Source organism: Chlorocebus sabaeus, chromosome 22 (genome assembly GCF_047675955.1).
Source record: "Chlorocebus sabaeus isolate Y175 chromosome 22, mChlSab1.0.hap1, whole genome shotgun sequence".
In the NCBI taxonomy this organism is placed as follows: domain Eukaryota; kingdom Metazoa; phylum Chordata; class Mammalia; order Primates; family Cercopithecidae; genus Chlorocebus; species Chlorocebus sabaeus.
Genome location: NC_132925.1, coordinates 41,994,957 through 42,020,720, shown reverse-complemented (window position 1 = coordinate 42,020,720; position 25,764 = coordinate 41,994,957). Strand labels below are relative to the sequence as shown.

The following is a 25,764-nucleotide window of genomic DNA, read 5'->3' as shown; positions in this document are numbered from 1 at the left end:
CAGTGCGGGGCGTGCAGTACGTGCGCGACGCGCTGGAGACCGGCGGCGCCAGCCTAGTGCCCCTGGCGCCGCGTTCCGAGCCAGTTTTGGAAATGGTCTTGTGGAGTGTGGCGCCGTGGGTTCTTGCCCTAGCGGATATGCATCCATGGAAGGACCTGTGTGAAATAGAAGGGAAAAGTGCAACTTTCGTGAGCTGTAAACGCCCGAAATACACCAGATAAACTAGTATTCCAGTATGCCGCTCTTCCAGTGTTTTCAATGAGCATAAGCTTTTATCAGAAAACACGTAATTAGACTAAGTGCTCAGTGACCTTTTGGCTTTGGAGCATCCCTCAGGCAAATCTGAGAAATTAACGTGTATGTTTTCAATTTGTTTTCTATTTACCTATTTTCTAAAAACATTTGATCATCTCCATCCTAAACACCTTACTCATACCCACCCACTCTGCCAGAAATGCCGTTTTTTCTTTGACGTTTCTTAGTGGTCCCAAGTTCTTAACAAAAACCCCTCTGCTCCAGGGTCGAGGGAGGAAGATAGGCACTGGAGTGAGAGGTATTAGGCCTCACTTGCCTAGATTTCCTTCAACGACGTGGTAGGGGAACGACAAGGAAATGGTTTCCCTTTTGTGAAGATGGGACTGGAGTAAACAGTCCCTTCAAGTTCTGACAATCTTTGATCCATGCATCTGGCCCAGTTCCAGGAGGGCATGTTAAAGGGGTTAGGACAGCAGGGTGACAGGTTTCGAGGTGGACGCGGACCACGTAGAAGTCAAGTCTTGCACTCAGCTTTCCTAAGGATTCCCCTCATGCTATATTTTTTGTCAGGCGGCTCCGCGGTCACCTTTGCTCCGCGGTGATTGGCCTGCAGCGGGGTCCTCGTGTTTGTCCAATATGGCGGCGCCCAGTGGCGGTGTGAACTGTGAGGAGTTCGCCGAGTTCCAGGTGATGGGGTTTTCCTCATGTGGCAGGCATGTCCCTCCTTTTGTCCCCAGACCCTATTCCCTCCTTTGCGAGGGAGTATGAACCAGCTTTGGAAAAAGCGGGCAATTCAAAGCTCTTTTGTAGAGCCATTGGAGGTCATGGGGGGCACGGGTTTGGCCTTAGGGAGCAAGGCTGCTCTGTAGGAGGAGGGAGGAGGAGGATCATAGTTCTCTCCGCGGCTCACAGGCCTTGAGTGGGAAGCTCTGGGTAATCCGCGGTGGTAAAGCTTGGGATCCGTGGATAAGGATTGTAACAATCTTGTAGCAGTTCCCTGAACTCAGTTTCCAGCTTCTACCATTCGTCTCGTACTTTTCTAAGTAGAGTTTTTGTGGGAGAGAAAAAAGTGAAGTAGAGTTATTTAGTTGATAAAACAAACACTTGGTACAATTTACTATTTTTGTGGGACAGAACGTATGGAAGCTTGGAGGGAGGATTAATTCTAGTACCTGCTCTAGTGTCATTGCCCATTAGAAAAGATGTTATATTTAAAGGTTCTGCCTTTTTATGTTCAATTATCAGAGATCTAGGGCTAATTATTAACCCTTGAATTAAAGAATAGGGATCTGGTTTTGACCAAGTTGCCATTAAAGTTATCTGTTCCAATTCAGTCATAAGTGTGCTTCTGTTTAGTTACAAAGTTGAATTCCAAAATCATGATCTTAAGTATGTATTGCATTAACTAACCCAAGATACTGAAAAATTGACCTATCTGTAGTAAGCTTTGTACTTTGAACGGTTTGAAGGTAGTGGTATTCTTGAATACTGCCTCAGCCTCCCTGTAGCAAGGACTACAGGCACGTGTCACCACGCCCGGGTAATTTTTTAAAAGAAATTTTGTAAGACAGTGTCTCACCAAATAATGTTCCTGCCTCATCCTCCCAAAGTGTTGGGATTACCGGCATGAGGCACCACGCCCGGCCTAAAGTGTTTTAAATTTTTGCAATTCTTATATTTTCATTACAAAAATTAGATTTAGTACATCTGGAAAATATCCTATTTCCAAATTGAAATAAAAGCCAGAAAAGAGTGTTTAAAATCGAGTGCCTAGAATCCCATTTTAGCACGCATTCAAGAATTTATTGGATACTGTATTAGTCTGCTAGGGCTGCCATAACAAAATACCACAAACTAGGTGGCTTAAACAGTAGAGATTTATTTTTTCACAGTTCTGGAGACTAGAAGTCCAAGATTAAGCTGCCATCAGTTTCTAGGCTACACAGTTTGATTTAAGGGGGGAAAAGTGCCATCACAATTAGTTATAGTAAGGCCTCTCTTCCTGGCTTGTAAATGGCTGCTTTCTCACCATGTCTTCTCTATGTCACTATCTCTTCTCTGTGCCTGCACATGGAAGGAGAAGGATCTCTGGTATCTCTTCCTCTTCTTTTTTTTTTTTGAGACAGTCTCACTCTGTCCCTCAGGCTGGAGTGCAGTGGCACAATCTTGGCTCACTCCAACCTCCACCTCCATAGCTGGGATTACAGATGCCCCTCACCACGCCCAGTTAATTTTTGTATTTTTAGTAGAGACGGGGTTTCACCATGTTGACCAGGCTGGTCTCAAACTCCAGACCTCAGGTGATCCACATCCCCCTTGGCCTCCCAAAATGCTGGGATTACAGGCGTGAGCCATGGCGCCCAGCCTATCTCTTCCTCTTCTTATAGGGACATCAGTTCTGTTGGATTAGGGCCCCACCCTTATGACCTCTATTTAACCTTTATCACATACCTCAAGGCCCTATCACAGATACAGTCATGTTGGGGATTAGGGATTCATGAATTTTGGGGATACACAATTCAACCCATGACAGATACCTACTAGCCTCCTGGCACTTGCGAAAACCCGGTAGATGGAGTATAAAACAAGGAATGTAATCTAAGTAGGGCTGTAAAATGTGGAAAATATTGGGAAAAAAAAGAATAAAATGCTAAAAGAATTTAGAGAGAAACAAATCAAGAGATATAGTTGAGTTGGGCCTTAGGCAGGCAGGGACTGGGGTATTCTAGGCAGAGGCAATAGGATAATAGACAAGAGTTTTATGTATTTAAGGGAAATAGAAAATCAGTATTGCTAGAACACATTATTTACACAGGGTCACATTGGGGTTACACAAGATTGCAACCAGATTTGTGGAAGACCTTGTGTGTCAAGTGTCAGTTAGGGAGTCCTTTTTGGGCAAAGAGGTGAGATGATCAAAGAGGTGCCTTAGGAAGATTCATCACTACTGCCTGTGGCTTTGTTTAGGCCCCTGTCATTTTTGGAACTAGCTTTGCAACAGGCCTTACTATCTTCTGGCACTTTTTTCTCTACTGTATTCCCCCTTCAATCTAATCTCCATAATACTGTGTCATATGCTATTATATTCTGAATTTTATAATCTAAGCTATGTTTTTAAGTTTTAGGTTCATATGACTAGATCTAAACATCTTATATGCCATCTTAACATGGCATATAAGACCTTTTAAAATCCAATCCCAAAGTGCCTCTTGTCATGTCTCTTGCCATTGTCCTCATACATGTCTCTTTCTTCCTACCCACCCCCCAGCACTTCAACATGCTTGTTTAAATATTAGTATTTCTATTAGGAACATTCATTGACATAATTGATTTTGAATCACATTGTAATTAGGCACATACTAAATATATTATTTTCTAGCATCAATGATGGTTCCTTTTATACTTATGGGGCTGCTTTCTATTCCTGTCCTTGGGGATGTTCGGTGTTAGAGGACTCTGGCAGTGTTTCTGGTTTGGGGGAAGCGCTGTGGGAGCTTTGTTGTAAAAATAGAGTTTAAGGAACCAGATCTGTCTGAAAAGAGCATCATGTAAAAGGGACCTTGATGTCAAGTACCAATGATGTTACTTCTGGGTACTGTCAGTCAAAGGGAGAGGAGAGGAAAGATTAAGGGAGTTCCATGTCATTCTTTGGAGTACACTGTATTTTAGTTATACAATGACCACTTTCCTACTCCTCACCCCTATGTTCCCTGAAAAATATGTAGAATTATAAAATAACTTTACCTGAGAATGAATCTTAGGAATAGACTATGGTATAATTGTAGAGGCAATAGAAAGTTTTCTCTACTCCTGCCCACTACTAAATATAGGCACTGCTTCAACACCTAAATTGCCTTCCAAGAGGATGAGATCTTTACCCTACCAATTAGAGAGAAGGCATAAAATGCATTCCAAGAAAAATGCCTGTATAATTTCAGAGTCAGCCTACAATGAGAGATTCATGATAAGTCAGATCTCTTGTTTTGAGGTAGATGAAAGAAGAAGCTGGGGGTACTACAGAATTTATAAAGTTATCTTTGGCTATGATTTAACGTTGAGAAGCTCATGAGGGTTCTACACAAGATGCGGCTTTCAGAGAACCATTGAACTGTGTGTGTTTTTGTGTTATTTCTGTGGACAGGTGTTGCAGTTTATTGTGTATGATGTCTGTTCTGTTCAGGGGTGTCTTCTGTATATTTTCTTGGTGAATTTGTGTGGACAGGAGTGTATGCCATTGGGGCTAGGCCTCAGGTAGGTAGTCAGTAATTCCTTATGGATGATCAAAAATGATCCAAAAATGATCCAAAAATGCAGCATTTTTGTGCCTGCATTCACCTTCATTTGCTCATAATCTGTGAGGGCAGCGCAAACTTTTGCCTAGAACCTCTTGGAGTTGCCTTAAGAGCTTTGGCACTTTTTTCCCTGTGAAGAAATGTGAGCCTGGTGAGATGGTTTACAGTTCTTTTCCTTCTGCCTTTTCAATTTTGAAAGAAATCACTTCCTGTCTCATTACACCACAAAAACACTGACGGGCCACTATGTTGGACTACACATTCGCTGTTCTCAACAGGTTCCTATAAATAAAATTCTAATCTCCCTCTTTTCATAACTCAAATGATTGAATAAATGGCATGCATCTACTACTTTATCACCCACACTTTATTTTGCTACAATGTTTCCTTCCCCAATCATTTTACCTCCCTTTTTTTCTTTCTATTTAGCTTTTCTGGTATCTCTTCTGTGACGTTTAAGAATGGCATACAGTTTTCAGCAATTCCTGAATAAGTACGTTATCAGTTTAGGGATTGTCATTATATTTTCTAGAATACAGCACTGTCCAATAGGACTTTCTGTGATGGTGGAAATGTTCTACATTTATGCTGTCTCCATATGGTGACCACTAGTAACAGGTGGCTCTCGAACACTTGAAATGTGACTACTGCAATTAAGGAACTAAATTTTAAATTGCATTTAATTTTAATTTACATAATCTCATGTGGCTAGTGTCTGCCAAGTTGAAAGCCAAGCTCTAGATCATATATTGATAATTCTCTGGTACACACAGAAAAATTGATATACAGTCATGCTCCACATAATGACGTTTCAGTCAGTGACCAACTGCATATACAGATGTGTTCCCATGAGATTATAACACCATATTTTTACTGTACCTTTTCCATGTGTAGATATATTTAGATATACAAGTATCACTGTGTTACAGTTGCTCACAGTATTCAGTACAGTAACCTGGTGTATAGGTTTGTAGCCTAAAAGCAGTCATCTATACTATATAGCCTAAGTGTGTAGTAAGCTGTAATACCATCTAGGTTTGTGTAAGTACATGCTATGATGCTCGCACAACAGAATCACCCAATGACACGTTTCTCAGAATGTTTCCCTGTTATTAAGCAATACATGACTATTTGATAATCCACATTTGTAGGTTCCATTGGTAAGACAGTAAAATTATGGACTCATTACCTACTTAATGTGGATAGATTCCCATTGCTATGTAAGAAACTTAGTAGTATGTCCAAATTGTTTTATTGGAGATGAATCGGGCTAAAGTGATTAAGGTATAGCCAGTGTTCAAACTTAAAACTGGTTAAAGTTCAGAATCAATAAAAATCCCAGGAAATGTCAAACGACGTAATCTCACCTGGATTGCTGCAGTGTCTAACTGATATTTTGACATCTACTGTAGTTCCTCTCCAGTCCATGTTCCACACTTTAACCTAAGCAGTCATTTTAGAACACAGATCTGATCGTGTAACCTTAATCATGACAAAAAATACATGTTTGGTTCCCTGTGGGTCTCAGAAAAGACTAAAATCCTATCATATGACCTCTAATAATGGACCTCATGTTACACCATGTTTTATCTTTCTCTCTGTACTTAAGCCACATTGCCTTTTCTGTCCATTAAACACTGTTTAAATGGCTCTCTTTAAGGTCACCCATGATTTCCATCCTCCCAAGTTTAAAAGTTTAATTTCTGTTCATAGAATCATTTGTTTATTCATTACAATTTTTTTTTTGAGACGTAGTCACCAAGGCTGGAGGGCAGTGGCACATCTAACCTTGAACTCCTGGGCTCAAGTGATCCTTCTGCCCTGGCATCCCAAGTAGCTAGGACTGCAGGCACATGCCACTATACTTGGCTAAATTTTTTACTTTTGTGGAGACAAGAGTCTTACTATGTTGCCCAGGCTGGTCTTGAACTCCTAGCCACAAGCAGTCCTCCTGCCTCAGCCTCCCAAAGAGCTGGGATTACACATGTGAGCCACTGCACCTGGCCCCATATAATTCTTGAGTTAGTAACATTCAACACAAATGACCATTCCCTCCTTTAAACCTTTCTTCTGACTTCGGTGACATCACAGAATTTTTCCTCTACTTGTAGATGCTAGAATTCCTTAATTCATTGGCCCCCTTCGCTCTGTACAGTCTCCTTCAGTGATCTCTTCTAGTTTCCTGACTTTAAAGAACATCAGTTTATTGGTATAACTCCACCCCTGATCAGTGTCAGACTGGCATATTCTACTTTCTATTCCACTCTTCTACTCAGATATCTAATAGGCATCAAACGTAACAAGTCCAAAACAAAGCTTTGTTTTTTGTTGTTTTTTTAATTTTTAAAATTTTAGATTTAGGGGTACATATACGGGTTTCTTTTTTGAGATGGAGTCTCACTTTGTCACCCAGGCTGGAGTACAGTGGCGCAATCTCGGCCCACTACAACCTCTGCCTGCTGGGTTCAAGCAATTCTCCTGCCTTAGCCTCCCAAGCAGCTGAGACTACAGGCATGAGCCACTGCACCTGGCACTCATAGCCTTCTAATTTACCCATCACACAAATTGTGAACATTGTACCCAACAGGTAGTTTTTCAACCCTCACCTTCCTCCTTCCCCTTATCCTTTGGAGTCCCCAATGTCTATTCTTTCCATCTTTATGTGTATATGCACCATTGTTTAGCTACCACTTATAAACAAGCACATTTGGTATTTGATTTTCTGTTTTGAGTTATTTCACTTAATGACCTCCAGTTCCATCCATGTTGCTGCAAAGGACATGATTTCATTCTTTTTCTTCTTTTTTTTTTTTTTTTGAGACAGAGTTTCGTTCCTGTTGCCCAGGCTGCACGATCTGGCTCACTGCAACCTCTGCCTCCCGGGTTCAAGCTATTCTCCTGCCTCAGCCTCCCAAGTAATTGGGATTACAGGCACCCACAACCACACCCAGCTAATTTTTTGTATTTTTAGTAAAGACAGAGTTTCACCATGTTGCCCAAGCTGGTCTCGAACTCCTGACCCCAGGTGATCCACTTGCCTCGGCCTCCCAAAGTGCTAGATTACAGGCGTGAGCCACCACGCCTGGATGATTTCATTCTTTTCTGTGGCTGCATGGTATTCCATATATATGTGTGTATACATACACTACATTTTATCCAGTCAACTGTTGATGGACAGTTAGCTTGCTGCTGTGAATAGTGCTGTAATCATCATATGAGTCCAAGTGTCTTTTTTTGTTTTTGTTTGAGACAGAGTCTCACTCTGTTGCCCAGGCTAGAATGTAGTGGCACAATCTCGGCTCACTGCAACTCCACCTCCCTTGTTCAAGAGATTCTCCTGCCTCAGCCTCCCGAGTAGCTGGGATTACAGGTGCGCACCACCATACCCATCTAATTTTTGTATTTTTAGTAGAGACGGAGTTTCACCATATTGGTCAGACTGATCTCAAACTCCTGACCTCGTGATCCACCTGCCTCGGCCTCCCCAAAGTGCTGGGATTACAGGCATGAGCCACCGTACCCAGCCTCTAGGTGTCTTTTTTTATATAATGATTTCTTTTCCTTTGGGTAAGTACCCAGTAGTGGGACTGCTGGGTGAAATGGTAGTTCTGTTGTTGGTTCTCTGAGAAATCTCCACGTATTCCATAGAGGTTGTACTAATTTACATTTCCATCAGTAGTGTATAAGCATTCCCTTTTCTCCGCATGCACGCCAATATCTGTTGCCACAACAGAACTTAAAAAAAAAAAAGTTTTATTCTACAAAATTTTAAACATAACACAGAAGGAGAGGCTGTACCACAAACACTCATGTACCCATTCCCCAACTTCAACAACCAATTCATGGCCACTCTTGTTTCATCTGTTCGCTACTACCACTTACCCCACCCTAATCTGATTATTTTGAGGTCATCCCAAATACCATACCATTTTTTCTGTAAAATTTCTGACTGTATCTCCAAGAGATTATGACTTTCTAATACCATACCATTACCACATACAAACAATGAACAGTAATCATCAGGCAGCCTGAGTTAGAATACAATTCTTGATGTTCCCACTCTTTCCAAGTCTCTTCCTTCCCCAGTCTCCCATCACCATAAATTAATGGCATTTCCATACATTTAGTTGCTTAGGCCTCAAGCTTGAAAGTCATCCTATTTTCTTTTCTCGTCCCTGACCACCAATTCAGCAATTTCTGTTAGCTCTGTCTTCAAAATATACCCAACAGTTGGATGTATCTGTCTTCAAAATATATCCAACTACCTCTCCTTAGCTTTTTTGTGTATTTGCCCAGGCTGAAGTGCAGTGGTGCAATCATGGCTCACCACTGCCTCAACCTCCTGAGCTCAAGCAATCCTCCTACTTTGCCTCAGCCTCTCAAATTGTTGGGATTACAGGCATGAGCCACCACCCCCAGCCCAAATGTTCCTATAGTTGGTTCAATCACGTCATTTAGGTTTCAGCTTAAATGCTACATCCTCAGAAAAGCCTTTTTTGATCTCTCTATCTAAAGTAGCCCCCAAGCACCACTCAGTCACTCTTCATCTCGTTACCTTAGTTTGTTTTCTTTTTCATAGTACTTTTTAGTACCTGAGATTATCTTGTTTATAGGATACTTGTTTCATTTCTATCTCCCCCTTCAGGAATTTTGCTGTATAAGAGCAAGGACCTCTTTTATTCATTACTGTGGCCTTGATGTTTTGAATAGTGCCTGACACATACTAGACATAGGACAATTGGCCCTCCCATATCTATGGGTTTTACATCCATGGATTGAATCAACCGTGGATGGAAAATAGTTGGAAAAAAAGTTGCATCCATACTGAACATGTACAGACTTTTTCTTATTATTATACCCTACACACTACAGTATAACTAACACCTGTTTACATAGCATTTATATTGTATTAGATATAAGTAATCTAGAGTTTATTTAAAGTATATGGAAGGATGTGGATAGGTTTTATACAAATATTGTGCCATTTTATGTCAGGGACTTGAGCATCCTTGGATTTTGGTAACCATAGGAGGACCTGGAACCAAACTCCCATGGATACTAAGGAATGACTGTAATTATATTTTGAATGAAGAATGAGTTAATAAATGAATGAACTCTGTGGTACTCTCTCTTACCGCTGCATTATTTAAAGACAAATATTGCTGAGGGCTTTTATAACCAAGAAAACCTCTATCCAAAAGGCACAGCTTAACCCTTGGCCTCAGAAGATCAATTCAGTTTAGCAAGTGAAAAGGAAGGTTTTGAAGGAGAGTTTAAAGGAGACATTTTTTTTTTTTTTAATAGGCCAGTCATAGGAGGTAAAGTGGCAAGGTGGGTCCCTGTCTTCTACTTACCTTTTTTTTTTTTTTTTTTTTTTTTGGACTCCCCAAATAGTACTACCATCATTTGTTTGGAATTTGCCACTTAAGCACAATACATATATCCTCCACTATGTATGGTGGTTGCCCAGTGAATATGTTGAGATTATCCCTTAAGAATTCCAGTTTACAGAGAATACTGTTAAAAAAAATAGAAAGATACAGGACGAGAAGATAATGAACTTGGTTTTAGACCTGATATTTGCCAGTGTTTTATTAGTCTGAATTATGAGCCTTCTGGAAGCTGTTTCACTTCTAGATTGAGGTATAGAAAAGGCCATTAAATTCACTAATTAAAAATTAATGGAATGATAGAACAGAATCTAGACTACAGACTTAGATTGAACGGACTAAGTGGTTTGTAATTGGAAACTACCTAAATGTTCATTAAAGAGAAAGTAACCAAATGAGTTGTAGTGCTTGAACAGGATAGAATACTTAGGCAACTATTTAAAATATCTTCGGGGCTGGGTGTGGTGGCTCTTGCCTGTAATCCCAGCACCTTGGGAGACTGAGGCGGGCTGATTGCTTGAGTCCAGGAGTTCGAGATCAGCCTGGGCAATGTGGCAAAACCCTTTCTCTACAAAAATATACAAAAACATCAGCTGGGTGTAGTTGCACATGCCTATGGTCACAGCTATTTGAGGGGCTGAGGTGGGAGGATCGCCTGAGCCCAGGAGGCAAAGGTTGCAGTGAGCCAATATCATGCCACTGCACTCCAGCCTAAGCAACAGAGTGAGACCCCGTCCCAAAAAAAAAAAAAAGAAAAAAAAAAATCAAGACGTTTCTAGCAACAAGAACAGAGTGCTCATAGTATAATGTCATAAAGCCAGATTTTAAAATGTTACATAGTACCTCAGTTTTATAAAAACATTAATAGGTGTGTGTAGAAAAAAGACCAAAGGAACATATTAAAGTGTTGATAATGGTTAACTATAGATGATTTTTATTTAAAGTGTTTTTCTAACTTTTCTAAAATGAAAGTAATAATTTAATCATAATAAGAATTTTTATTTTAACAAATGGATGAGGAAAGAAAGGAATTGGTTTCAGTCATGGATTTAAGTTTGGCAAAGGTAAGAAGTAGGATAGTATATTGAGGGAGAAAGAATCAAACGTTGCTTTTAATACATGTTAATATTGAATGTTAACTTGGATGTTTTCAATAATAAGTGTATTCCTAGTATTATATAATTCTGTTTTATTTTCTTTCATTCTTTCTTTTTTTAAGAGACAGGATCTCACTATCGCCCAGGCAGGAGTATAGTGGTGTGATCATAGCTCACTGCAGCCTTGAACTCCTGGGCTCAGTGATCTTCCTGCCCCAGCCTCCCAGGTAGCTAGGATTATAGGCATGAGTCACCATGCCCGGCTAATTAAAAAAGCTTTTCTTTTTGTAGAGACAGGGTCTCACTATGTCTGTCATTCAGGCTGGTCTTGAATTTCTGGGTTGAAGCTATATTCTTGCCTCAGCCTCCTGAAGTGTTGGGATTACAGGTGTGAGCCACCGTGCCTAGCCATTTTCTTGATGCTTTGTAAGTGACTGGGGTTTTTTGTTGTTGTTGTTGTTCTTGTTTGGATATTTTGTAAATCTGAGAAACAAAAAAGAAAGAGAAAGATATACTGCCAGAAACTTATCCCAGAGTTTAACTGAAGACAAGATGTAGCTGATGTCCAGCCTTTCTCTAGTGACAAGTGAAAAGAAGTACACTGATCACATGTGGGTAGGAGGGCTATGCTATGTGGGTAGTTAGTACCAGTCTTTTTAAGTTCCCTGCCCTTTTGATATTATTTTTCTGTTAGGTTTTTTTTTTTTTTTTGAGAATTGGAGGCTTTCTGAGGGAAGAGGGATCCTTGGAACATATGAGCTAGGGTTACTAAGAAAAAGTAAAAACTAGTAGTATACTTTATTGGCTGTATGCTGGAGATGGAAGGAGCATACACTGTTTGCTAAACACCATGCCAGCAAACGGGATTTCAACGTGAGTAAAACAGTCTTAACTCTTAAGACAGTCATATAGAGTTGGTGCCCACTGTTAAAATTACCATTACTTAACCTACCTATCATCCTTGAACATTTTCTTATGGTTACACTGTATTTGGCTTGGTTTCCTCACTCCTGACTTAAAGGATTGTAAAATATCCAAGAGCTTTATTTTTTACTTAAATACTTATTTTTTATCACTAACTTTCCATTTGGATTATATTCTTTTATTTTAAATACATATAGGAATTACTCAAGGTGATGAGGACAATTGATGACAGAATAGTACATGAATTAAACACTACGGTTCCAACAGCTTCCTTTGCAGGGAAAATTGATGCCAGCCAAACCTGTAAACAACTTTATGAGTCTGTAAGTGTATTTTTTGAGTCTTTTGCTTCTTTCATGTCTTTCTTTGCAGACTGAATAAGAAATCAGTTATCTTGTAACTCAGCTGTGACTAAAGGAATGACATCTTCAGGTTTCTTTGCCTATACCTGATGGTGTATATAAGTTTTGATCTGGTTACTACACATTCAAGAAAATGTGTGACCTTATGCTTGTGAAATCTTACCAAACCTGAGAAGAAATGGTTCTAAAGAATGGGAGCAGTTGTTTTGCAGCCTTTACCTCACGGAGACCTTATGTACAAAGGAATGAAAGAGGAGAGTGAAACAGTGAAGTAAGACAGTAACAAGAGCAAGGACTGTGAGTACATCAGTCCTAAAAAGCCAGACAACTGGTATAAAGAAGAATTAAAACCCTTCACACCTTTAAATCTTCTTTTTCTCACTCCTCAGGAAGGGGAATAGAAGCATTTGGCAACTGGGAGAGAAGGAAAACCAATGGATCAATTGTCCTTTCCTGAGGCTTTGGTTTCTCAAGTATATTTTTTTCATTGCCCCCCCTTTATTTCTCTTTTTTAATCTCCAAAAGCAGAAGGAAATAATGATGCAGCAAAATCTTTTTCATAGTTTATTTACCTATATTCTTTCATTAATGCAGAAGCTAAAGTTCAAATGACACTTACTGTTTTAAGTTCTACCACAAGGTTATTGTTTGGATTCATAGTCATGAAGAAGGCATCCTTAAAACCTAAACTGCCTCTCTCAGATCAGTTTTGGACGAGCTTATCCATGTCAGTTAAATTCAGAGCATTAACTACTGATATTTTTGTTCTGTGTTAAAGTGTGTTATTTTAAATGAGCAGGTAAGTCTTGTGGCTTGAGAAAACCATAAGGTTGTGGACTTAATGAGTGGAATTCAGTGTCCAGAGTCGATAGTATGGGACTTAGTCCTAATTGGCTATGAGGCTGTTAGACAGTTCACTTTCTTTGGGTACCTCTGTCTGAAGAACTAAAATTTATGGTCACTTTGGTGATACTCCCTCTCTCACCTCACTACTCATATAATTTCCATAATCTGTAAAATTGTTTCCATTTACAATCTTCCTGTTAACCTAGATGTTTATAGTGTAGTGATTAACAATATGGATTCTAGATCTAGATTATTCACATCTGCTACCTCCTAGCTAGGTGATCTTGAATATGTTACATAACCTCTGCCTCAGGTTTTTTTTTTTTGTTTGTTTGTTTTTTTGGTTTTTTTTTTTGAGACAGTGTCTCACTTTGCCACCCAGACTGGAGTACAGTGGCAGGATCTCAGCTCAGTGCAACCTCCACCTCCTGGGTTCAAATGATTCTCGCACCTCAGCCTCCCAAGTAGCTGGGACTACAGGCACATGCTCCCACACCTGGCTAATTTTTTTTGTATTTTTTGGTGGAGATGGGGTTTTCACCATGTTGGCCAGTCTGGTCTCGAACTCCTGACCGCAAGTGATCCACCCACCTCGGCCTCCCAAAGTGCTGAGATTACAGGTGTGAGCCAACATGCCTGGCTGTCTGCCTCAGTTTTCATATTTGTAAACTAGTATAATAATAGTACCTAGTTCATACAGTTGTTTGCGCATTGAATTATAAAGTGCCTACAGTACTCAGTGTTTTGTATATAAATATTGCTGGTCAGGTGCGGCAGCTCACGCCTGTAATCCCAACACTTTGGGAGGCTGAGGTGGGAGGATCGCTTGAGTCCAGGAGTTCAAGACCAGCCTGGGTGACATAGTGAAACTACATCTCCACAAAAAATACAAAAATTAGCTGGGCTTTGTGGCGTGCGCCTACAGTCCCAGACACTTGAGAGGCTAAGGCAGGAGGATTGCTTGAGCCCAGGAGGCAGAGGTTGCAGTGAGCCAAGATCACACCACCACAGTCTAGCCTGAGTGACAGAGCAAGACCCTGTCTCAAAAAATGTTTGCTGCTGCTGCTATCATTTTTTTTAATAGGCCCTGTGAGAGTCACAAGTTGTTATTTTTTATCTCCTTGTTGAGTCAGGATAAGCTTGCATACTAAATTTAGAACTCTTCTGTTTTGGAAATCCTGTGTGTGTGTTTGAGTTTTTCCCTGTATCTTTATCCTGGAAGGATTCAGCAACATGTATATCAAGTAAAACTTAATTTTTCAAGTAGCTTTGTGCCAGGGATCAAGCCTGCAGCAGAGTGCCCATACCAATAAGTACCACTGAGTTCCCTTAAGTATTATGTCAGTCAAGAAGCAGAACTCTATGAAATGTCCAAGTTGCTCATATTCACCCTGACTTTAATCCCTGACCCAGCTTCCTTCTATAGCTAAAGAAGGGATATTTGCCTTTTCAAATAGCACTTCTTCCTAGGAGATGATCAGTAAAGTTATTATGAAGCACTCGTTTTAGAAATTTCAAATCTCAAGAGTTACTCAAGATAAAACTTATAAATGTCAATGAGATCTTATTAGAGCATATTCCCTTCAATCTGTGACTTTTTTTAGCTTTACATTGTTTATTCCCATGGTAAACATAAACATCAGTACTGAAAAATAAAGTCTATGAACTTGAAACAGTGCTTTACAAATGCAGATTTTGGGGTATTATCAAAATGTGGCTGTGATTATGGAAGTATGTTTGAAACACGACCATGATACTTTATGAATCAAGATGGGAAATAAATGAGAACTGTTTTTATTAATTTGTTGCATTAAGATGGAGGTTATCAAAGAGTTGCTCTGTCAGACATCCTTAATTTCAGTCAGCACACACAATTGATGCAACTACTAATCTGTGCTTCATATATAAGTTTTCCTTATCAGTACTTATACTTTATAATCTTGAAAAGGGCTCTGTCTTCCGTAGGTAAATGTAGCATTCTTTGTTATTCTTTATTGTAGTGAAATCTTCTATACATGACTTAGTTTATAATTTCTTTCACTTGTTAACAATGTAAGACAGAAAAAAATATGAAAGGACAAAGAGAGGAAGAATAGCCGTCAGTGGCCAGGTGTGCGCGGGTGGTTGTAGAATAGAGGAACACATGAATGGAATCACAGGAAAAGTCAGTGGTGTAAGGTAGACGAAACTGAAGTGAAAAGTCCAGTGTGGGGAATGCAGGAAGCCGAGGGCAATACCGGGAGCATATCGAGGAGGAGGACAGCCCCAGACTTCATACCTTCCACCCTCAGAGATGCTGCCGGTTATGTTTTTAGATGAAGTAGCTGATTCAACACAATCTTCTCTTTCATGGTTTCAGTCATCAGAAATTGTTTTAGAAAGTATTAAATTTGTATAGTCTCAAGAACTTTTTTGAAAAGCACTAAAATGTGAAAATTGATGCATTTTTTTTCTCCTTTCATTCCTTTGTTCTTTAGTTGATGGCAGCTCATGCCAGTAGAGACAGAGTCATAAAAAATTGTATAGCCCAGACCTCAGCAGTAGTAAAAAACCTCCGGGAAGAGAGAGAAAAGAATTTGGATGATTTAACGTTATTAAAGCAACTTAGAAAAGAGCAGACAAAGGTAAGTTGAACAGAGTTAATGTTTCTCAGGCAAAGTTTTTCCAACTGTAGCCTTCAAAGTAAAAATTTTAATATGAAAATTTTGGCATATAATATGGCTATTACTTAAAAAAAAATAACCGAAAGACGAGTGCTTCAATTTTAGTGGGCTTTATTTTATTATGTTTAGATATTAATTGGTAAATTAATGTGCACGTCTTGAACAAATGCAACATAGCAGCTTTGTCTAAAATGAGCACATAGTCATAATTTTTCATTATTTATTTGTTTCTTTCTATTAAAGACAAGGGATCACTACAGGTGAAGTACCACATCGGAAATTCTGGGGAAATCACATCTGTATAGTATCTCCCTTTTGAGACATAACTTGAGAAAAAACATCTCTAATATATTTTGAAAATAGCTCCAGTTTCATTCTGTAGAAATCTGCTGAAATGTAATATAGACTATTTAACTTCAGGATATTACCCTCGTTAGCCATAAAAATATAGTGTGATTTAAATATAACCAGATGCACTTGTACCTCATAATTTATTTCCCTACTGTGTAAAAGTTGCCAGGGATCTTTGGCCTTTTCTTGGACATGCCTTTTTCCCATTTCCTCCCCCATTCCTGCAGTGTTTTTACTTTTAAGAAAATGGCAAGTACCTACCTAGGATGTGTCAGAGGAAACCTTATTTTCCCAAGTCAACTATAATATAGATAGGGTGTAGACTTCAGAATACAGTTAATGCAGCAGAACTGTTTCTTTACAGCCCTCGTGTGTGACAAGTCAAGGAAACAATAGAAAAATACATCGTATTTTATTATGTGGGATTTATTGCTGTCTTTCTTTTGAGGAGACTCTTAGCGGCAACTTTCTTGTATAATTTCAAACTTACAAAAAAGTTGTAAGAATAGTACAAGGAACTCCCATGTGCCCTTTACCTATATTCACTTATTATTTATATGTTGCCCCACCTGCTTTACAGTTTATTCTCTTCACCCTCCCTCTCTCCTTCTCTTCATCCTTCCCTGCCTTCCTCACTCTCCCTGTCTCCCCACACACCCGTGTGCATAAATATCTTTTTTCCATGAACCATTTTGAGAGTATGTTGTATACATTGTACCACTTTACCCTTAAACTCATTCGTTATTTCGAAGAACAGGGACTTTTCCTACAGGACCAGTGTACAATTATCAAAATCATGGTTTTTTTGTTTGTTTTTGAGATGGGGTCTCACTCTGTCACCTAGGCTGGAGTGCAGTGGTACAATCTCAATTACTGCAACCTCTGCTTCTGGGGCTCAAGCAATCCTGCCTTAGCCTCCCCAGTAGCTGGGACTACAGGCGTGAACCACCACACCCAGCTCATTTTTTGTATTTTGGGTAGAGATGGGGTCTTGCCATGTCACCCAAGCTTGTCTCAAACTCCTGAGCTCAAAGTGATCCGCCCTCCTCCACCTCCCAAAGTGCTAGGATTATAGGTGTGAGCCACCACACCTGACTTCATGTTTATATTTTAAGATGGCATAATAGGTGACTTATGGATCCTTGTGGGATTGAGTCATGCTTTTCATACTGCACAGTCATGAAGTTTGCCCTTTGTTTAGAAGATGTAGCTAAACTGTAAAAAGGGGACCTCATCATCTATTGAAAACTATTAGTAGAAAAGAAAAGAAACCTCTTTCCTTGTAGCTGGCTGCACATAAGGTGAGTAGGCCGGGCTGCTGCACTTTCTCGATCATTCTGCCAATTCAGGATGTCTCACTGGATCCAGGACTCAGCCACTGTCTTTGCTGCTCTCTTTGTTCATGACTACTGCATCAGGTCTGTATTCCATACCTGCTCATGCAACAGGCACTGGTGGAACCCTTGGACAGTGACCTAATGCAGTGATGTTGATCTTATTCCCCTTGCTGTTCATGAAGGCATATAGATTATTTATTTATTTATTTATTTATTTATTTATTTATTTTTTTTTTTTTTGAAATGGAGTCTCACACTTTCGCCTAGGCTGGAGTGGTGCAATCTTGGCTCACTACAACCTCTACCTCCCAGGTTCAAGAGATTCTCCTGCCTCAGCCTCCCTAGTAGCTGGGATTACAGGTGCCTGCCACCATGCCCAGCTAAATTTTTTTGTTTTTTGTATTTTTAGTAGGGACGGGTTTTCACCATGTTGGCCAGGCTGCTCTCGAACTCCTGACCATGTGATCCCCCCGTCTTGGCATCCCAAAGTGCTGGGATTACAGGCCTGAGCCACCGTGCCCAGCTGGCATACAGATAATTTATATAAAACTGGTGAAAGTCTAGTAATATTGGAGTTTGTATTTCAATGCTCTTGAAGGTGTTGACAAAGGAAACTGCAGGGCAAAGGCTGTTAAATCAGAAACTGAAAAGTCACTGTTTACAGATCAAGTCAAACAGAATAGAGTGACTAGTTAGTGGAGAGCAAAGTTCAAAACTCTAAACTACTGAGTGTTTGGGAGTGATTGTGACACACAATTTACTCAGCCTCCAGATCTGCCCTTGTGTCTTTAGGGCCCAGATAGAATCACCAGGATGACCACTGCAAGGAGGGGTTGAGAAACCAATCAGTGAGTTGCATGAGGTTTGCTTTCTAGCTTGATAACATATAGGGCTGGGGGTAACCATGGGTTAGTACATAAGCAAATAAGGAAACGTGAATTTTTTTTTTAATTTTCAAGTTTGCTGTGAAGATTATGGAATCAGAGAGAGCTCTTGGAGATGGTACAACTCTACCTCTTCATTTTCTATCTGAGGAAAAAGACTCAGAGATACTAACTGACACCCCCAAAGCCACAAGCTAGTAAGTGGTAGAACTGGGACTTTAACCCATCTCTTCTGACCCTGGATTCAGTCAGTTTCTTTAAGTTGTGACTAATAGTCAAATACTTTAGTGAGTATATTTTATTTATAGACAGATGCCAGTCAGAAACTCCCCACTAGTTTACCTGAACCTTTCTAACTCAAAAAAAGCACCTTCCTTTCTGGACCTCTGTAACTGCTGTCACATGTTAGTGGCCTTAAGTTTACCTGTTGAAGACCTAGAGACAACTGTCTCAAAGATGACAGTTTGTTGGTAGCACTGATAAAATTATATTAGAAGTTGGCTGTAATATCTGCAATGTTGTAGAATTTTAAAAAATAATCCAAAGGCAGACAGCTCTAAGGAAATAAATCCCACCTACCTTGGTGGCTTTGTAATCTTGTTCTGAAAATTCTGATTTTGAGTCTGTAAAATGGAGCTGATACCTAATAACTTCTTATTTTTTTTGAGGAGAGGGGTAGTGTGGGGAGGATTTAAGGATATAAGAAAGACCTTGCATATTGGCTGCTACGAAGTAGCAGTTTCTTTCCTTTATGAGTCTCTGGGACTCCGTATTTGTTGCATTAATCCTCTTTGTCATATCACCAACCAGTGGTTTCTAGCTTTTGTTTCACTACTGCTTAAGGGCAGGGTGTTGTGGCAGGGGAGGATCCCCTGTCTCAGCGTCAGTGTATTCTCTTTTGGATAGTTCTAATTGTTCCAAGATTTTCATATATATTGTGAAATTCTGCTCCCATAATATATATAAGTACTGCTTCTTATTCTTCTCTCTGGAGTTACCCAGGATAATTCTGAACCCTTTTCTACATAGTATCCCTTTAAATATTTGAGAGCAGTTTTGAAGACTATCTTAGTGACTTTCACACTGTTCTTCAACTGAAATTATTTCTTTGGCAGTCAGTCCAGGCTTTGTCAGAGAAGTGGAGCTTTAATGATTTTGGTCTGTATGGCTGATTAAAATGGGAACTTAGGTTGCATTGGTGGGCTTCTTCAGGCTTGTTACTACTGCACAGCACAGGACTAATTGTCAGAATGCAGTTCTTCTCCTTGTTCCACAGTTCTTGCCATGTGTACAGACCTACGCTTTGATGCCAGTTCTGCATCTAAGAAGGGAGTTTGCAAGGAGCTATTGGACCTGTACCAAGTTCCATTCTTATCAGTGTTGCCACGAATGTCTCAAACCTCCTGCCTGAACTGCGCTCCTAGTTGGCCAGGGTCTTTGGCCTGGGTGTCAGATTCATGCTTGCCCAAATCTTGTTGAGCTGTCTGGCATTTTATTCCCAAATCTGGTCTGGGTTCTTCACTTTGGCCTGAGGAAGTCATCCTGCTGTTAAACTCTTAGGTGGCATCAACCTATAGTTCATGCTTTTTTCTCCTCATTTTCCTGAATATTTTCAAGCCTTCTGCCTGGAACTAGCCAGCTTTTTCACCTTCAAGTCCTCTAACAAAATGTTACTGGGAGTATTGTGAGCCCTGCTCTCAGGGCCTGGCAATGGAATTGGCTACTTTTCTCTCAGAGTAATTAGGTTGGCTGTTGTAAAGAAAGCTAAAGACTTGGCATTTTTAGCCTGAGACCTCTGACTGTATGGTTAAGGTGTGAGGAAGCGCATGCCTTTCTAGATCACTTCCACCTATATTTTCTTTCCTCCTTGAGGTTTTTTTTTTTCTTAATTCTCTATTCAAATCAGGTTTATACCTCCTTGTCCTTTTTTTCCTCTGTGCTATCTTTGCAAGTCTGTAGTTGTATGATCAATCTCTAGAACTGGAATCATTGGGTTCAAGGACATGAGAATGTACATTTCCTGTGAGTCTTGACAAATTGCCCTTCATAGAAGTTGTAACAATTTATACTCTTACTAAGAATATATAGAAGTATATATTTTCCCATACCTTCACTAATGTTAGGTTTTATCAGACTTACTCATTTTGTCATATTATGGCTTAATTTGCATTTCTTTATACATTAGTTAAGACTGGCATTTTGTATGTCTTCTCTGAACTGACTGGCCTTGGGATTTTTTTTTAAAGCTCTCAAGGTGATTAGAATATGCAGCAAAGTTTGAGATTAGCAATTGATTAGATATGGGGAAAGTTGATTGTGTCAAAGAAGCTTCCAAACTCTGCCATTAACAGAGAAAAATACTAGAGCAGCAGCAGGTTTTGTTGGATAAACATGAGTGTGGTTTTAGCTCTTTAAATTTTATAACTTCAATTTTTTTCTTGCTCTTTAAATTTTATAACTTCAATTTTTTTTTTCTTGCAGTTGAAATGGATGCAGTCAGAACTGAATGTTGAAGAAGTGGTAAATGACAGGAGCTGGAAGGTACAAAATAACGTTGGTGTTTGGAAAGAAGTAGCAGGGAAACTGAACTAACAAAAGGAAACCAAGGGAGGGGAGTAAAGAGTGCCTTGAGGCTGTAAGGAGAGTAGAGATCACTCATTTACATTTACAGTTGAGGGTTGTAACCTTTTGGGGGGTGGGGGAGGGAGAGAAGGATTCAGTTAGCATCTAATTAGCACCATTTTATAACAATTAGCTTTACTGGGCCTGGCAAGGCGACTCATGCCTGTAATCCCAACACTTTGGGAGGCCAAGGCGGGTGGATCACCTGAGATCAGGAGTTCAAGACCAGCCTGGCCAACATGGTGAAACACTGTGTCTACTAAAAATACAAAAATTAGCCAGGCGTGGTGGCTCACACCTATAATCCCAGCTACTTGGGAGGCTGAGGCAGGAGAATCGCTCAAACCCGGGAGGCAGAGGTTGGAGTGAGCTGAGATCAAGCCATTGCACTCCAGCCTGGGCAACAGAGTGAGACTCCATCTCCAAAAAAAAAACCCAAACAAAACAAAATTAGCTTTATAAGCATATGATAGAACTAAATGAGCTGCCATCATAACAGCATTAGAGGCATTCTCTATGTCTCCTAACTAATTACAGGCATAGTTGACATTTAGAGTAACTACTCAGAACCTTCAAGGAGGCTATTTGTTAAAATTAGCTTTTTTGAGCTCAGTTACTTTCCGTAAGTTTTCCTATCATTAGGTAACCTATACAGTTGCTTCTCTTCTAACTTATCTGATCATAAAACTTGTTATTATATGTAGTTTTACTGGTATCTGATATTAAGGCTTTTGATTGCTCATAGATTTACAAGCTCCTTATTATCATTGCATAGTTCTTGTTAGGAACAAGATTAGGGGACCAGATCCCAGAAACTTACATATAGTCAAAATTCATAAAACTCTGACTTTAGTTTTCTGAAAAAGTATATCCATTTACCCCTCTCTAAAACTCTAAAAGATTTACAAAGGGCAAAAATCTATTAAATCTGAGAAAATGTACTGAAAATTCTGTTTTATCATTTGAATTTAACTACTGGAATGTTGTTAAGCTGTATGCCTATAAGAGAGGTTAGCTGAACCAAAACCAGAATGTACCAGCTTGCTGAGACATGAACAAATTGCAAAATACAAATTGACTTTCTTTGCTTTATCACATTTCTCTATCTTATCCTCTTTGCCAAGGTTTCCTATTCCTGCCCTTTCCACCAACATGATAAGGTGTCTGTCACTGGAGAGGATTTGGCAATATTTTCCCATTTTTACTCTCTGGAGAAATCATATTTACTCTTGGGATTGGATGGGGAAGGGGTACAGTGAAACATCTGGCTTGAAACAACAAGTGCAGAAGTTTATGATGTATGTAAAATGTGGTGGGAAGAGTGAACTACTTTGGATTTAATATTAGTTTTAAAGAAAATATGGTCTATCCACTCCACAGAAGATGAGGCCCTTACTTGTTTTAAAAAGAGGAAAATGTAGCCATCGTGCTCTGGTGCATTGGGCCAGCAGAAGTGGACAGGAAATCATTTGGGAAAAGGATTTGGAGAGGCTCAGCCAAGTTGTATATATCACCCCAACCAGTGTGTCCAGGCCACTAAATTGAAGCCTCCCTCTTGTCTGATTGGGAATTTCAGGGAAATATCAGGGCTGGAAATGAGTGAGATGAATTGTAAAAAGGCTAGAAAGAGTCTATATAATTTCTACATATTTTCTTTTAATTTGTGAGATGCATATGCCAAAGATATGTGACACGTAGAATTTAATGAATATTAATAAAATGAACATTAATGTATCCACCACTCAGCTTAAGAAATTCAATAGTAGGCCAGACGCAGTAGCTCACGCCTGCAATCCAAGCACCTTGGGAGGCCGAGGCGAGTGGATCTCTTGAGGTCAGGAGTTCGAGACCAGCCTAACCAACAGGGTGAAACCCCGTCTCGACTAAAAATACAAAAAATTAGCCGGGTGTAGTGGCAGGTACCTGTAGTCCCAGCTACTCGGGAGGCTGAGGTGGGAGAATTGCTTGAACCCAGGAGGTGGAGGTTGCATTGAGCTGAGATCACGCCATTGCACTCCAGCCTGGGCAACAAGAGTGAAACTCCATCTCAAAAATAAATAAATAAAAAGAAATAAAATAATAACAATACCTCACAACCTCTGTGTTTCGATTTTTCTTTTATTTTTGTAATAGTCAATGGCAGCCAACATAGGTAGTTTGTTTTTTTTTAACCTGAAAAGTGATTTGTTCTTCACATTAATGATGTATGGGGGTACATTCTGAGAAGAAATTCTTTTCAATTTCAGAATTGTTTTAATTGGACACTTTAAAGTTTTGACATGTAATTTAAATTTTTTTAATATTAAAAATATTTTTAAAAAATTTTTTAAATAGTAATATACAGTAAAAATTCTACCTTCTGTCCCTTTCCTTCAGCCACCTCCTTCTTTCCCTTCTCTCTGAAAAATGGTATATGCTTTCAGATACACCTTTTCTGATTTTATGTGTGTGTATTTTTCTACCTTTGTTACACAAGTGAAAGTGTACTATTCACACTTTGTTTTTTTCCCTTAATAATCTTGGAGATCTTTTTAAATCAGAGCATAAATTATTTTTAACCTTGCTTGTATTCCATTGAATAACCATACCAAATTTTTATTTAACATAGTTCCATGTGGACATTTAGTTATTGAGCATTCTTTATTTAAACTTATTTTAGATATTTTTGTGTAGTTGTTTAAAAAATGTCCAGAATATGAAGTTGAAATGTTTGCTAGTAACTAAATTACCTGGCTCTTGATGATTTTTTCCCTAAGTAACTTAAATTTTATTAAAATATTAGAATTGTCTTGTAAATACATGTCAAGGCCTTCTGTGCATTCAGCACCTCATAAGTCAGTTTGAACTAGTGAGGAAACTCTTCTGTTTCCTAAATCTGTTGACTTAGGACAAAAATGATAATAACCTTTTGAAGTATACTAAATTGAATTTAGTTCCAGGCCTGATTTATACAGGATAACTCAATGACTTTTATTTCTGTTTCAATATTTTAGGTGTTTAATGAACGCTGCCGAATTCACTTCAAGCCTCCAAAGAATGAATAAAGAGAGATTCTTTTTTTTTTTTTTTTTTTTTAAAGGACTGGGTCATCTCATAAGAGCTAAGCATGACAGATATCAACAGGGCGGGCTTCCTAGGATGATTTCTGAGCCAACAGTCCAAGACCTTTTGTTGATTTCAGCCCCACTTAGCCAAGACCTCAAGTATAAATAATTCTGATAATTATGGAGAAATCAACTGCTATTTTATACTGATTCTGTAAAAAAAAAAAAAAAAGTTTTGTAACTATTAAAATAATTTTCTGACTCAGTGTACATATTTATTTGATTGTTTTCTATGTTGAGACAGTTCTCTTTTTATTTATTTATTGAAATTTTAGTTTTTATTTTTTAGTATCCTGTCAGGTTGTACAACAGTTCTCATAAGAGAATTTGCATGCACTTTTAATATCTGATTTGTATTGTACTTTTTTATTTTTATAAATGTATTGGCATGGATGTGGACCTTTTTGATTATTGATAAGTTTATTCCTTGATTTATCTTTGTGGGTTGATTATAAAAGGGCAGTATTATAAGCTGGACACTGTCCAAAGAAGTTTTCTTTTAGTACCTTAACTGATCTTGTTTTCAGATGTAAAAACTAATTTTTGGTGGAATTCTTTCCTGGACAGTATTTCCATGGTCATGGAAAAGGAAAGCAGAAATTCAGGAAAGGGAAAAGCAGGGAAGAGCTTGCATGACAGCAAATGAGTTAGTAACAAACCTGCTGTAATTGCAGGATTTGGTCCTTGCAAAAAAAAACCACTTTCTAGTATGGAATGGTTATGTTATTAGTTTTCTATTGCTGCTTTACAAATTACCACAAACAGTATTTTACAGTTCTGTAGGCCAGATGGGCAGATTTGACTGACCTTTTTTTTGTTTAGGGTCTTAAAGCTGAAATCAAGTTGAATGCCAGGCTGGGCATTGTTCTGGAGTCTCTAGGGGAAGAGTCTGCTGCTAAGCTCATTGAGTTGCCAGATCGTTGCATCATGGGCCTGAGGTCCCCATTTCCTTGCTGACTGTCAGGTGCCACTCTCAGCTCCAGGAAGCTACCCACATTTCTTGACACATGATTCCTTCCATCTTTAGGGCTGGCAATGGTGCGTTCAGTTCTTCTCATACTTGGAATCTGTCTGACTTCCCTTTATGCTACAAACCAGATAAAATGATTTTAAAGGGCTTGTGTGATTAGGCCTGCCACATCTTTTTGCTTAACTCAAAGTCAACTGATGAGAATCATAATTACATCCGCAAATCTCTTGCCAGGTTTTTTAAAACGACAGACACCAAGTCCCATATTCATGGTCTGAGGGATATCTTGAGCCAATTTAGGACTCTGCCCACCATAGTGATTTAAATAAGCCACCTGGCTCTGGCCCAGTTAGATTAGCCAGCTAGGTCTCTGGTAGGCCTGTGTACATTGACCACCATCAGATTATGTATTTAGAAATGAGTGATAAAGATATAAAGTGCCCACCATTCTTTGAACAAAACTTTTTGAGCACTTACTGTAGGTCAGACACTTTTTGTGGAGATTTTAGTCTAGTCTCAACAAAAATTTCCTAGAGGTCCACAGTGAAAAATGGCTTATATAAAGTTGAGTAAGTAATTTTTGGGTAGATAAGTGAGTTGAAAAGATGGATACAAGAACAGAAAGACGAAGATCTCCCTGATTCTGCTGCTCAGGAGGGAATTCAGA

General features: G+C 39.2%; 1 protein-coding gene across 5 annotated transcripts; it reads left to right on the top strand.

Moving 5' to 3' along the window:
* The first annotated feature begins 60 nt into the window (after positions 1-60).
* MIX23 (mitochondrial matrix import factor 23) lies at positions 61-24,333 on the top strand. Of its 5 annotated transcripts, none has more exons than XR_005242019.2 (6): positions 61-357; positions 12,156-12,281; positions 15,644-15,790; positions 18,477-18,598; positions 20,883-20,942; positions 24,017-24,333. XR_005242019.2 is itself a non-coding variant. In XM_007985607.3 (5 exons), exons 1-5 carry the CDS (start codon positions 892-894, stop codon positions 24,065-24,067), a joined length of 435 nt encoding a protein of 144 aa, XP_007983798.1. In that variant the 5' UTR covers positions 826-891; the 3' UTR covers positions 24,068-24,333. The 5 variants fall into 5 exon arrangements, 2 of the variants coding, with proteins under 2 accessions (XP_007983798.1, XP_007983799.1); XR_012090539.1 differs by lacking the exon at positions 61-357 and adding an exon at positions 826-942; XR_005242018.2 differs by lacking the exon at positions 61-357 and adding an exon at positions 894-968.
* Positions 24,334-25,764: the final 1,431 nt, after the last annotated feature.